The sequence below is a fragment of the Dama dama genome, chromosome 12 (assembly GCF_033118175.1).
Source record: "Dama dama isolate Ldn47 chromosome 12, ASM3311817v1, whole genome shotgun sequence".
Taxonomy (NCBI): Eukaryota; Metazoa; Chordata; class Mammalia; order Artiodactyla; family Cervidae; genus Dama; species Dama dama.
The window spans coordinates 90569870-90585330 of NC_083692.1; the positions used below are offsets into that span (position 1 = coordinate 90569870).

The window sequence follows — 15461 nt, forward strand, 5'->3', positions numbered from 1 at the left end:
TAGCTAGGACTTTGAATACTATGTTGAATAAAAGTGGCGAGAATGGGTATCCTTGTATTCTTCCTGATATTAAGGAAAATACTTTCAGTTTTTCACTGTTGAGGATGATGTTAGTTGTGGGCTTGTCATATGTAGCCTTTATTATGTTGAGGTATGTTCTTGCTATACCCAATTTGCTGAGAGGGTTTTTTTAAATTGTAAATGTATGTTGAATTTTGTCAAAAGCTTTTTTTGCATCTACGTGATTTTTATTCTTCAATTTGTGAATGTGGTGTATCACATGGATTGATTTTTGGATACTGAACCATTCTTGCATCTCTGGGATAAATCCCTCTTGATCATGGTGTATGATCCTTTTAAAGTATGGCTGAATTTGTTTACTAAAATTTTATTGAGGATATATGATTTTTTTAAGATGTTGATCTCTTAATTTCAATCACATTTTGTCAATCTTACATTTTTACTCCTCTTCCCCCAGCACACATATTTAATGCTTTTCCTTTCAATACTTTAAATATATCATGCCATTCCTTCTGGCCCGCAGAGTTTCTGCTGAAAGTGATCTGAGAGCTTGATGAAAGTTCCCTTGTACGTAACGTTGACTTTCCCTTGCTGCTTTTAGTATTCTCTCTTTAATTTTTGCCTTTTTAATTATAAAGTGTCTTGGTGTAGTCCTCTTTAGGGTGATCTTGATTGGGACTCTCTTTGCTTCTTGGACATGGATGTGTTTCTTCTCCTTGGTTAGGGAAGTTTTCAACTATTATGTTCTCTGACCCTTTCTCTTCTTCTGTGGCTCCTACAATGTGAATGTTAGTATGCTTGATATTGCCCTAGAGGTCTCTTAAACTGTCCCTATATTTTAAAACTCTTTTTACTGTTCAGGTTGAGTGATTTCCACTACTCTGTCTTCCAGTTTGCTGATCTGTTCCTCTGTATCATCTAATCTACTGTTGATTAGCTCTAGTGTATTTTTATTTCATTTATTATATTCTTCAACTGTGTTTGTTTTTTCTTTATATTTTCTAACTCTTAGAAGCTTCTGATTACTCACTGTGTTCATCCGTTCTTCTCCCAAGTTCTTTTAACATCATTATGATCATTACTTTGAACTGTTTGTAAGACATATTGCTTATCTCCATTCCACTTAGTTATTCTTCTGGGGTTTTACCTTATTCCTTCTTTCAGAACATATTCTCTGTCACTTCATTTTGCCTAATTCTCTGTTTTTATTTCTATGTATATGGTTTGTTGTATTTTTAAGTTCTAGGATTTCCACTCTACTGTTTACAGTTCTCTGACAAGAGTTCTCAATCTTGCCTTTTATATCCATGTTCCTACAAATAACTTAAGCATTAAATAAGTACAATCCCCCTCCATGAGCCCTTTCCTTTCCATAAAAGTCCAGCTATGCCCTAATAAGTATGACTCTGTGAGATAAGAACTTGAAGGAATTGTGTGCTATGCTACTTCTTCATTTCTAAAATTTCCCTTAATAAACCCTATATTTGCATTGTGTGGCATAGTAGTATGTATATGTTCATGCCCCTTTGTATAGTAATGATGGAATGTGATAATTCCTTAATAGTGTTTTGGTATGCTTGCCAATAATACTCTTATATCCCACTGCTTAATTGACATTATGCTTTCTAAATTATTTTGAGTTGTATAAATATAAATTATTTCTCAAAAGATGAATTTTATTAAATGTGCTGGAAAAATCTAACTTTTGAAGTTTCAAAATGAAGGATAAGGTCCTGAAATATGACCATGTCAAAAAGTCCTTGTTTCCTGTTTAAGCAGTTTCACTTTAGCTGAAACTACAACTAGTAACTTTTTGAAAATTAATAATCAATCATGAATGGAAAAAGCCTTGTAGTTTTATACTGTTTCTCATTTTACAAGTGAGGGAACCAAAGAAAGGTCATACATGTATATCCAAACTGAAACTTTTAAAGAGGAAAATGGTTATCAAAGAGGAGCTATCAAAATAATAATTTCCCTTATTTTATCATCATCTTTGTTTTGAATTGGCACTTTCATTTTTCAGGAAAAGAAATAAAAACTACACTTCTGAAGAAGAAAAATAGGTCCTCAAACTATTTTTATTTGAAGGCTGAGATTTATAACTTTTATATTTTATTTTTCTTAGACTAAAGATTTGTATTTTAGGAACAGGTAGTCCCTTCCTCTGACCACCAGTTAAAGTGACATTAACGTTCCTTATAGGAATATAACTATGAACAATACCTTGGATTTTTATGATGTCTTGTTCTTCTCTCAAGCGCAGCACTCATAGTATACTCACAAGAAGTGTATCAAACAAAAGAAAGTAATAGATAGGATCTTCTCCTACTAAATCTGCTAAAATGCATTTAGTATCAATTATTATAACACAGCAATGAAGTCATATATGATCTTGCTTATGTTGCAAACTTTGAAAACACGCTTTTAAAATCCTAAAATGCTAAGCAGGTTTGTGATCTTATAATATGATCTGTTAGCATTGTATGTGGGTCCCGAAAAAAGAACCAAGAAGTCTTAAAAGCATAATCACTAATTCTACAATTAATATTTCACTAAGAATTAAATGAGAGTCAGGGGTGGTGGGAGAAGGAGGCGGCGGCGGTGAATCTTTTATAAATGGCGCTGAAGCAGGACCCGAAGCCTAAATTCCAGGAGGGTGAGAGAGTGCTGTGCTTTCATGGGCCTCTTCTGTATGAAGCAAAGTGTGTAAAAGTTGCCATAAAGGATAAACAGGTCAAATACTTCATCCATTACAGTGGTTGGAATAAAAATTGGGATGAATGGGTTCCAGAAAGCAGAGTACTCAAGTACGTGGATACCAATTTACAAAAACAGAGAGAACTTCAAAAAGCCAATCAGGAGCAGTATGCAGAGGGGAAGATGCGAGGGGCTGCCCCTGGAAAGAAGACTGGTGGGCTACAACAAAAAAATATTGAAGTGAAGACGAAAAAGAACAAACAAAAGACACCTGGAAATGGAGATGGTGGCAGCACTAGTGAAACACCTCAGCCTCCTCGCAAGAAAAGGGCTCGAGTAGATCCTACTGTTGAAAATGAGGAAACATTTATGAGCAGAGTTGAAGTTAAAGTCAAGATTCCTGAAGAACTGAAGCCATGGCTTGTTGATGACTGGGACTTAATTACCCGGCAAAAGCAGCTCTTCTATCTTCCCGCCAAGAAGAACGTGGATTCCATCCTAGAGGATTATGCAAATTACAAGAAATCGCGAGGAAACACAGATAATAAGGAGTATGCAGTCAATGAGGTTGTGGCCGGGATAAAGGAATACTTCAATGTGATGTTGGGCACTCAACTGCTCTACAAATTTGAGAGGCCGCAGTACGCTGAGATCCTTGCGGACCACCCTGATGCACCCATGTCCCAGGTGTACGGGGCGCCACATCTCCTGAGACTGTTTGTACGAATTGGATCAATGTTGGCGTATACACCTCTGGATGAGAAGAGCCTTGCTTTATTACTGAATTATCTTCACGATTTCCTAAAATACCTGGCAAAGAACTCTGCAACTTTGTTGAGTGCCAGTGATTATGAAGTGGCTCCCCCCCGAGTACCATCGGAAAGCCGTGTGAGGCGCGTGCACCCACCCATGTTTGATCTCTGTAAACACCTTTTTGTTTCTTAGTCCTTCTCTTGTACAAACAATGTACTTTGGAAATGTTCGTGTATAACAAAATTGATGTTTGTTTTCTGTTTGATTTTAAACAGAGAAAATAAAAGGAGTTACAGCTCCTTTTTTTTCCTTTTTTTCATTTCAAAGTTGCTACCAGTGTATTCAGTGATGGACAACAGAGAGACATACTGTAGAGTGTTTTATTGCTTCATTGACAAAGCTGCTTTTGAACGCTGGTGGTTTCTATTCCTTTGACACTACGCACTTTTATAATATGTGTTAATGCTATATGACAGAATGCTCTGATTCCTAGTGCCAAAGGTTCAATTCAGTGTATATAACTGAACACTCATCCATTTGTGCTCCCCCCTTTTTTTTTATGGTGCTTAAAGTAAAGAGCCCATCCTTTGCGAGTCATCCATCCATGTTGTTCCTTAGGCATTTTATCTTTGCTCAGATTGTTGAAGAACGGTGGCTTGTTTCATGGTTTTTGTATTTGTGTCTAATGCACGTTTTAACATGATAGACGCAATGCATTGTGTAGCTACAGTTTTCTGGAAAAGTTAATCTTTTAGAAATTATTTTTCAGATCTTCAATAAATTTTTTCTTTAAATTTCAAAAAAAAAACAAAACAACAACAAAAAAGAATTAACTGAGTAACCATGTTCTTAGCAGAAAATTAACCTATGCATTGCTGAACAAAAGTAATATAAAATAGTACAGGTTAAAAGTAGCTTATAAGCCATTAGAGACTTCAAAAAAATCACTAAACCATGCATGAAAAAATTATTATACAGCTTATCATGCCCTGGAGATCAGTCCTGGGTGTTCATTGGAAGGACTGATGCTGAAGCTGAAACTCCAATACTTTGGCCACCTCATGCGAAGAGTTGACTCATTGGAAAAGACCCTGATGCTGGGAGGGATTGGGGGCAGGAGGAGAAGGGGACGACAGAGGATGAGATGGCTGGATGGCATCACCGACTCGAAGAGCATGAGTTTGAGTAAACTCTGGGAGTTGGTGATAGACAGGGAGGCCTGGCATGCTGTGATTCATGGGATCGCAAAGAGTCGGACACGACTGAGCGACTGAACTGAACTGAACTGAATATAAAGTGTTCATTTTGTGATATAATAAAGACCACTCAAGTTCACTGTGGATGAGAAGAATAAGTATTTTATTCTCCCAGTGACCAGAAATTTTATGACTGTAATTTAGGGCCCCATACTATCTGAAGCACCGTCATCTTCCTAGCTTTACCTTCCAATCTTCCCCTTCATGAATCCTGTGCTCCAGCCAAACACCGGCCTTACCCCACATGCTTTGCTTACATCCTTCTCTTCACTTGAAATGAATCATCTCTGCTTCTAATTTTATAGCCTTCAGAGAGCAGTTCATACATCAACCTCTCCATGTAGCTGTCAATGGTTCTTCAGGACAAAAGTAATTTTCTTCCTCTGAAATTCTAGAATCCTCATGTAATCTTCTTCTATGACATTTACCATCATACATTAGAGTTATTTTTCATATATCTTAGCTACTCTACAAGGCTGTAAACTACCTGTGAGCAGGGATCATATCGTTTAGCAATTCTTTCAGGAGCTCTCCTGCTGTGAAGTCTTTTCAAAACATTCTCCAAGCTAGGCTCCAACAGTATGTGAACTGTAAACTTCCAGATGTTCAAGCTGGATTTAGAAAAGGCAGAGGAACCAGAGGTCAAATTGTCAACATCTGTTGGATCATCCAAAAAGCAAGAGAGTTCCAGAAAAACATCTATTCCTGCTTTATTGACTATGCCAAAGCCTATGACTGTGTGGATCACAATAAACTGTGGAAAATTCTGAAAGAGATGGGAATACCAGACCACCTGACCTGTCTCTTGAGAAATCTATATGCAGGTCAGGAAGCAACAGTTAGAACTGGACATGAACAACAGACTGGTTCCAAATCAGGGAAGGAGTATGTCAAGGCTGTATATTGTCACCCTGCTTATTTAACTTACACGCAGAGTACATCATGAGAAATGCTAGGCTGGATGAAGTACTAGCTGGCATCAAGATTGCTGGAAGAAACATCAATAACCTCAGATATGCAGATGACACTACCCTTATGGCAGAAAGTGAAGAAGAACTAAAGAGCATCTTGATGAAAGTGAAAGAGGAGAGTGAGAAAGTTCACTTAAAACTCAATATTCAGAAAACTAAGATCATGGCATCTGGTCTCATCACTTCATAGCAAATAGATGGGGAAACAGTGTCAGACTTTATTTTTGGGGGCTCCAAAATCACTGCAGATGGTGACTGCAGACATGAAATTAAAAGATGCTTGCTCCTTGGAAGAAAATTTATGACCAACCTAGGCAGCATATTAAAAAGCAGACACATTATTTTGCCAACAAAGGTCCGTATAGTCAAAGCTATGGTTTTTCCAGTAGTCATGTACGGATGTAAGATTTGGACTATAAGAAAGCTGAGCACCAAAGAATTGATGTTTTTGAACTGTGGTGTTGGAGGAGACTCTTGAGAGTCCCTTGGACTGAGAGGAGATCCAACCAGTCCATCCTAAAGGAGATCAGTCCTGAGTGTTCATTGGAAGGACTGATGTTGAAGCTGAAACTCCAATACTTTGGCCACCTGATGTGAAGAGCTGACTCATTTGAAAAGAACTTGATGTTGAGAAAGAAGGCAGGAGGAGAAGGGGATGACAGAGGATGAGGTGGTTGGATGGCATCACTGACTCAATGGACGTGAGTTTGAGTAAACTCCAGGAGTTGGAGATGGACAGGGAAGCCTGGTGCTGCAGTCCATGGGGTCGCAAAGAATCAGACACGACTGAGCAACTGAACTGAATAACAACTGAAACCAGGATAAAACCTTTGGAATAATCACAGCTGATCCTTAGTAAAAATGCAACTCAAAATGATGGGTATTAGGAGGCTCAAGAGGAAGGAGATATATATGTATATACTTATAGCTGATTTGCATTGTCGTATAGCAGAAACCAACACAACGTTGTAAAGCAATTATCCTCCAACTAACAATAAAGAAAAAATTTTTAAATAATGGGAATTATTAGATAGGAGTCTGCTATGAGGGATGGTTAACTTGCCTTAGGCATCAGTCTGTTTTACAGAGAAATCAGGGCACTTTGGTTACACCAGCCAATTAGGTTTAATGGAAAGTAACTTTAAAAAGCTCATATTTCTTTCTGTTTCATTTCTAGTTTCCACTCATCTATACCCATGAAATTTCTGTTTTAGATAATTTCAAAACTATGAAATGTTCACTTTCAACTGATTTCACATTGAAGCCCAAGGTCAAGATTCATTCATCCAACTATTTATTGAGCTACAATTATGTACTAATTGCTATGTTAGACACGATTTTTTTTTTTTTTTTACAGCAAGACAACCATTTGGTGCAAATTTTAAAAGATCTTTACAGTCACTTTGGATGAACCCATTTGGTCTGAGCTATAGATTTACAGCAGAACTGTAAGTTAACATTTTCTTATTTGGCTCTCTTGAAATCTAAGATGATTTCAATGTTGCCACTAGAGGAAGCTCAACAGTAACGCAAGTGAGGTGCTTGCCTCAGTCCTCACCTTTATAGGAGCACCGCTAGACAAGAGCAGCATTCCCCAGCCTAGCCTGAGAACACTCAGCGTGTGAATGTTTTCCTGCTTCATCTACACAAGTGTGTATGAGTAAACTCTAGTCACATCTTTTTAGCTTCTTTAAAGGAGTCTTTCAATCTGTAAAATATCTTAAAATATATGATAGCAATTTATTTCAACTTATTAGCTGGGACACTAATTTCTCATTCCAGGTGTTCCTTTCCATATGGAAGGACACCTATTAGTGTAACACTCCTTCCTAGCTAGCTTCCCTCTGTCTCTCCCCCAATTCTATTCTGTTAATTCTACTATTAAATACACAAGGTAGGTTCTCATGTGGAGAAGCCTGTACCTTTTCAGAGATGATGACTAGGTATATAAATCCATTCATTTCTGAGATTTGGTATTAGAAAGCACATCGGTGTCCTACACCTAAGCCACATTCTTTGACATTTGCTTTATCAGTAATAAAGTTGATGTTTTGATCTCTCTCTGCTATTCCTTTGATTACTTACCACTTGTTTCAGATCTTAGGCAGGGAAAAGAGGTAATTATACTTGCCAAAGTCCAATATTAATAAATGAACACATGTACTGCAGTTGGTAAAGCCCAAAGGACATCACTGGACAGCAAGAACAGATATGACAGCTAACCTATATGCTTGTCAGTATTCACCATAAACTGATGTGGGGACCTATCAGGCAGAGAAATTCGCCAGTCAGAACTCAGCAACACAATACCCTGACTGCACAGCCATCCCCTTCACAAGCACACAGGCATGTGTCTCTTTATAAGAACAAGCTTTCAGAACTTTGTAACTATAATAGTTGACACAAGGCTTTATAAGCAACACAGACAAATTTTTTAAATGTGCTATCCATGGTCAATGATAAATAATGGTACAGCCATGGCAAAAAAAAAAAATGTCCACAGATGGAAAGAATAAAGATTGACAATATGACTCAGATTATGCAAAAAAGAGAAAAAAAAAAAAACAGTAATCATGTACAGATGTGAGAGTTGGACCATAAAGAAGGCTGAGCAATGAAGAATTGATGCTTTCGGACTGTGGTGTTGGAGAAGACTCTCGAGAGTCCCTTGGACAACAAGGAAATCAAACCAGCCAATCCTAAAGGAAATCAGTCCTGAATATTCATTGGAAGGACTGATGCTGAAGCTGAAGCTCCAGTATTTTGGCCACCTGATGTGAAGAGCTGGCTTGTTAGAAAAGACTCTGATGCTGGGAAAGATGAAGGGCAAAAGAAGAGGGTGACCAAAGATGAGATGGTTGACTGGCATCATTGACATAATGAATAGGAGTTTGAGCAAACTCTGGGAGCTAGTGAAGGACAGGGAAGCCTGGTGTGCTGCAGTTCATGGGGTTGCAAAGAGTTGGACACAATTTAGCAACTGAGCAACAACAACAATGCAAAAAGATACTAGCTGGTATCCTTAAATACCTCAGGTTACTCTGGTTTAGGGCCATGTTAGCTCTGAGACTAATTCTGCTGCCACCAATTAACAGGAAGAAGGAAACCTGGATTCTAGTGCTTGCTTGGATGCTTACCCAGTATCTTGATTTTCAGCATGTAAACAAAACAAAGTCTCTATCTCATGTTGCTTAAATTTTATCAGAGGGGAAGACAGAGAATGAACAAACGTTAGGTGGTGATAAATGCTATGAAGAAAATAAAACAGGATAAATGGGATAGAGGGCAATGGTTATGATTTGGAATGCTATATTACATATAGAAGGTGGTCAAGGATGACCTCACAATGAAAGAGATATTTGAGCAGAGATTTGAAGGCAGTGAGCATGCAAATATTAACTGTAGGAGAAAGAGCAGAGCAAACAACAGCATTAAAGTTGCTAAGATGAGATCGCTTGTCAAACATGAACAGTAAAAATGGGAATGTATTGGAGTATAGCAAGCAGGAGAGATGAGGTCAGAAAAGTATGCAGGAGTCAGTTCACTTGAGCTTAGAGTCCACGGAGTTTCAATTTCACTCCAATGGACTGTCAGCCCTGCCATCTTCTAGCAGCTCAGAGATGGGCAGCTACTCAGGCTGGTTGAGGTTCATTTATCCTCCTACCCTTCCTCAAGCAGGAATTTGAATCTTAAGCAGAGTGACTAGAATGGCACCTGGGCCAGATACTCAGTCTTTCTTGTTCCCTGGACTCCACCCAGCACTCTCTTGGCTCCTGCCGGGTTCTCCAGTCTACCTGTGAGCTCTTTAAAGTTCTTCTAATAGATTCCATTTTCTGTTGGCATACAAAAAGTTGTTTCTTTGCTCACTATGAGAGATGGCTAACTTTCTACTGCTCTTGAATGGCTTACAGAGAAGTCCCCATTTTCCAGCCTCCCTTGAGGTAGCTGTGGCTGGTGGCAGCCAAGTCATGGAGTTCTAGTCAATGGAAAGTGAGCCCTAGTAACGTAGGCCATTTCTAAGCAGGATTGCTAAGATCTCCCAGGAGTGATCCTCTGCAGTTTTTCCCACGCACAGCTTGAAGCATGGCAACCTTAAATGCCACATACTGAAGAAATCAGAGCTATAAGAGCTAAGGTGCCTCAGTCCCTGAATCACTACTTGGAGGAGAGCTGCCTAACCAGGAATACCTGCAGTGCACTTTTAATTGAGCTCAGGAGGAACTTTTATTACACTAAGTCACTGAGATCTGGTTTGTTACAGCAGCCAGAGCTATCTTATCTAATACCTCTTATCTAAACCCTAACTACACCTCTCGGTCATCATTAAACACTTCACTCCAACATTAAACATCTGTACTACTTGGCACAGAAAATATTTTTTGAGATATACAGAAATATAAAGTTAATTTTTATTACACAAGTAAATGAAAATACTCTCATCATTAAAAATTAATCTAACATTGATAGACAAAAAGTCTCCCATAACTACCACAAAACCCCTATTCCAGTCCTATAACCAGAGATAATGCACTTAATCAGTAACATTTTCAGATAAAACAAAAACTGAGCCTAGTGAAATAAATAATGGAAATTTCACTTTTAAATTCTAACAAGTACTCATACTGTGCAAAGTAATAGGAATCTTAGAAGAGTAACAGAATGTTTATCTGCTACTGGGAGGTGTTACAGGACCCATCAGAACAATGAAATTATAGAAGTCACTTATCTGCCCAGAGTTAACGGAGTAATCTGAATTTTGGAGTGAGTAATCAATTGAGAGTCCCTTGGACTGCAAGGAGATCCAACCAGTCCATCCTAAAGGAGATCAGTCCTAGGTGTTCATTGGAAGGACTGATGCTGAAGCTGAAACTCCAGTACTTTGGCCACCTCATGCGAAGAGTTGACTCATTGGAAAAGACCCTGATGCTGGGAGGGATTGGGGGCAGGAGGAGAAGGGGACAACAGAGGATGAGATGGCTGGATGGCATCACCAACTCGATGGGCATGAGTTTGAGTAAACTCCGGGAGTTGGTGATGGACAGGGAGGCCTGGCGTGCTGCGATTCATGGGGTCGCAAAGAGTCGGACACGACTGAGCGACTGAACTGAACTGAACTGAATCAATTTATAAAAACATAAGGAGGATCTACCCAGCCAGAGTCTGGCCAAGAGCTGGGGGTTATGTCTCAACTGAACAAACTACAGGCAGACATTCATTTGAATCCCCCAAAGAGAAATATAAAAACTCATCCACTAAATTCTCCATTATTTTAGAAGACAAAGGGCAAAAGATGCCAGGTCTAGAGAACCAAAATAAATGACCTATGGTGTGACAGGGCTAGTTCACAGCTTAGTGCCTACTTCAGAGCAAAACGTGGGCAAGTCAATTATTTGTGGTCTTGGGAACTCCTCAATGGTGGGAGTTCCTTAGTGGCACCATTGACATTTTTGGGGTACATGTGTTGGGGGGCTAGCCTGTGTGCTGAGGATGTGTAGCGGTATCCCTGGCCTCTACCTACTAGATGCCAATAGCATCCCACCTCTAATTTCAACAACCAAAAATGTCTTCAGAATGACACTAGTTGAGAACCACTGGTATAGGCAGACCGAAGAGTGAAACAGAAAATAAACAATCAACTACAGGCAACACTAACCTTGGCTGAGGATATAAAGGAAAAACCATGGAGGTTAAGAACATTCCATATTCTGGGATTTCCAGCTGAGGAGTTAAATACAGGTTTAGCTCTTTAGCACTAGAATTCTTCAACAGCTACTGGGTATTAGCACAGAACAGAAACTGTGCCCCACCAGCCACTGCTGACAGATTCCTGTGAGGGTTGAGTGGTGGTTACTAAGAGACAGAGCACTTCATCTGAATAGAATATGTCAGGCTGAGATCTTTTTAAAATAAACCAGTGAGTCAGGACAGACTTCTCCCCTGCTGTTCGGCAGACATTTTTTTTTTTTTTTACTACAGTTATAACTCCATAAAAGCACAGAGGATGACAGCTAATTGGTCCAATAAGTAGGAAAAGCTGGTCACGTTTCCTCATTTCCTTAGTGATCCTTCTGAAATTTTTCTTAAGTTTGCAACAGAGCAAGAACCATTAGATTGTGGCCTTGAAAATAAAAGTAATACATGTAAAACTAAAATTCAGCTCCTCTATTAAATGAAATGAGGGTTTGTCCACAGGCCTAGAATTTAATGGCAATATTTTTCTTTTCTCTGTTGTTTTCTTAAAAGGAAGTAACAGTAATAAAATACACAAAAGCCTCACTCCAGCAGATGTTAGTGAGAGACATTACTTTGCTGACAAAGGTCCGTCTAGTCAAAGCTATGGATTTTCCAGTAGTCATATGTGGATGTGAGAGTTGGACTATAAAGAAAGCTGAGCACCAAAGAATTGATGCTTTTGAACTGTGGTGCTGGAGAAGACTCTTGAGAGTCCCTTGGACTGCAAGGAGATCAAACCAGTCCATCCTAAAGGAAATCAACCCTGAATATTCATCGGAAGGACTGATGCTGAAGCTGAAGCTCCAATACTTTGGCCACCTAATGCAAAGAACTGACTTATTGGGAGAGATTCTGACACTGGGAAAGACTGAAGGCAGGAGGAGAAGGGGACAACAGAGAATGAGATGGTTGGATGGCATCACCGACTCAATGGACATGAGTTTGAGCAAGCTCTGGGAGTTGGTGATGGACAGGGAAGCCTGGCATGATGCAGTCCATGGGGTCACAAACAGTCAGACACGACTGAGCGACTGAACTGAACTAAAGTGAGATGAGCAGGACTAGGTAAAAATCCTCCCAGCTCTGGAGATTGCAGGGGAGAAGACTTCTGCCCGTGTCAGCAGAGAGGCTTTGCAGCCAGTGGGCTGGCTGTCCTGGAGCTGTGTGGATGAATCTCACAGAGCGACACTCCCAGAAGCATATGGAGGGCGCCTACCACCCAAGGCAGAGCATCATAAACAATACTGTGTGCTGCCGGTAGTGAAAGTCGCTCAGTCGTGTCCGACTCTCTGCGACCCCATGGACTACACAGTCCATGGGATTCTCCAGGCCAGAATACCAGAGTGGGTAGCCTATCTCTTCTCCAGGGGATCTTCCCAACCCAGGGATCAAATCCAGCTCTCCCACACTGCAGGCGGACTCTTTACCAGCTGAGCCCCCAGGGAATCAGAGGAGCACAAGAGGGAGGAGGGAGAGCAGCCAGACCAGAACACTCTGACTCAGCGACAACCACACACCCCCTCTTTAACTCCCGAGGGCTCCTCCGTGGACTTCTGACCTAGCCCCCAAACTAATGCTGCCAATAATTCCTCATGGAAAATTAATCATGACATTACAGTTAAGGACAAATCTTTAGACACTTTCTGCTAGTTTCTGCAAGTGTGGTATTAGGGAGTCTGTTCTTTCGTGCACAAAGAAAATGTTTAGAAAATTTTTCAATCTCCATTTTTCTTTATTCTCAAATCAATGATCTATAAAGGCTGTGTGGGATGCTTTACCTGTTTTAAAAATGCATTTTTGGGACTTCCCTGCTAGTCCAGTGGCTAAGACTATGAGCTCTCAATGCAGGGGGCCCAGGTTCGATTCCTGGTCGGGGAACTAGATCCCACATGCCACAGCTAAAAGATTTCATGTGCCGCAACTAAGACCCTGTGCAGCTAAATAAGTTAAATAAATAAAAACAAATATTAAAATAAATAAATAAATAAAATGCATTTTTAATTTCCCTCTCCAATGCAGCCTTAACACTGGAGAACTGCAATCTGAAAGATTCAGCTCTCAAGAACTCAGTTTATGAAATCTGCTCATAAAATCTACCTTGATAACTAAACTTTGTGTCTCTCCTTTTCAAGTTTCCAAGCAATTATCTGGGCATTCTACATTCTTACACTCTTCTCCTTTTAGTGGTTATTACACTTTAATAAACTCTGTCATATTAGGTTGGTGGTAGGGTACCTGGTTCCTAGAAAGTGGAAAACACGGCAGCAGCAGCCTGATGAGAACTGGGAGGTGAAGACAGTCTCGTCATCAGGCTCAAACACCACCATGAGGAAGACACAAGGAGCCTTTTACATACACCAAATGTGGACGGTAAGACCAACACCATATACAGAGTGAAGTAAGTCAGAAAAACAAATATCCTATATTAACACACATATATATATGGAATCTAGAAAAATGGTACTGATGAATCTATTTGCAAGACAGGAATAGAGATGAAGACACAGAGAATGAACTTGTGGACGCCGGGGGGCAGAGAGGGTGGGACGAACTGACGGTAGCATTGACGTATATACACTACCACGTGTAAACCAGATAACTAGGGGGAAGGTGCGGTACATCAGAGGGGTCCACCCTGGCACTCTGTGATGACCCCGAGCAGTGGCGCAGGGTGGGAGGTGGGAGGTGGGAGGGAGTTTCAGGAGGGAGGGGACTGTGTACACCTGTGGCTGACTCGTCCATGTATGGCAGGAACCTACACAACATTGTAATGCAATTATCCTCCAATTAAAAAAAAACCAACCCCATAAAAGGAAGTCTCTCAAATTCCAGAGGGAAAAATTGAATACGATTCCTGTTGATACATATTCTACATTCTCACAAGAGAATTAAAGTGGAAAATGCAAACATCTTAGGGTTACATGGAGAACAAGTTTGACCTTGAGGACGCTCTGAAATGGACCACACTTTGAGAACCACTGTCATGGAGCCTCCTCGTTAATGGTTAAGCTAGCATTCCACCACAGGATATAATACTTTATCCAACACCATGTTGTTGAACATTTGGACTGTTTCCGAGTCTCTGCCATTACAAAAGAAGCTACAACAAACACTCTTATGACAGCCCCTTCTGCACATTTGCTTCCTTAGTGTTAACACCTCAGGAAGTAGAATTTGAGAATCAAAACCAGTTATTTTTTTCAGACTTTTTATACATATTGCCGGTGTTCCCTCCAGAAAGGTTTATTAATTTGCATCCCTATCAACACTGTGGACCATGTGAATCCCGTCCTGAGGGCTGTTTTTAGAAAATCAAAATGTGACTGAGCTGGCTGTTAGCAAGCTCCCTCTTAGATGAAATATAATACTTGAGATTTCTTGGAATTCTCTGCTCACAGAGTACTTCTCTGATGATTCTACTGCGGTGTTATTTACTGCCGCTTTGAATTAGTGCGTTAGTATTCCCATGTAATACTTCCACCTGACAATAGGTTTCTTGAGACAGAAGCCACACCGCATTATCACAGAATACACCACAGTGCCACACACATGGGGCAGGGACTGTACTGGGCAATCGTGGAAAGAACGCTCTTCACCTCAGCAGACACACCTGGGCTTAAATCGTGGCCTCCCCACTTACAAGCTGTGTGAGCCGGGGCAGATGACTTTCCTGTCCTTCCCTGAGCCTTAAGGTCATCATTGTAACAGGGAGACTAACACGCACTTCATAAGGCAGCTGTGTTGAAATGCTATGTGTAAAATGCATTAGACCACACCAGGCAAAAACAGATGTTCCATACGTTTGTTTTCTCCCTTTCCCTTTCCAATGTTGAATTAACCTTGTGAAATCCGAACTTCGAGGAGCTGCACATTTACTTTGATTTCTGAATAAGGCTAAAATTAAGACAGACAGACAGCAGCTCGTTAATGATTACCTCTGGAAAGTGTAACTAAGCAAAACTGACGCGCTTTCTAATTATCCTCCCCTGCATCACTCAATCGCTACATGGTCTCTGAGTCAGTCAAG

General features: G+C 40.2%; 2 protein-coding genes across 3 annotated transcripts in view; one reads left to right on the forward strand and one right to left on the reverse strand.

Annotated features, from left to right (window-relative positions):
* The window catches only part of CMYA5 (cardiomyopathy associated 5), a 98881-nt gene that overhangs the window by 65918 nt on the left and 17502 nt on the right, over nucleotides 1–15461 (reverse strand). The gene's annotated exons all lie outside the window — the stretch shown is intronic.
* Nucleotides 2598–3773, forward strand: LOC133066733 (mortality factor 4-like protein 1). The gene is given in 2 exon segments (XM_061158093.1): nucleotides 2598–3582; nucleotides 3584–3773. Coding segments are annotated over 2 exon segments (972 nt in total). The 5' UTR covers nucleotides 2598–2640; the 3' UTR covers nucleotides 3614–3773.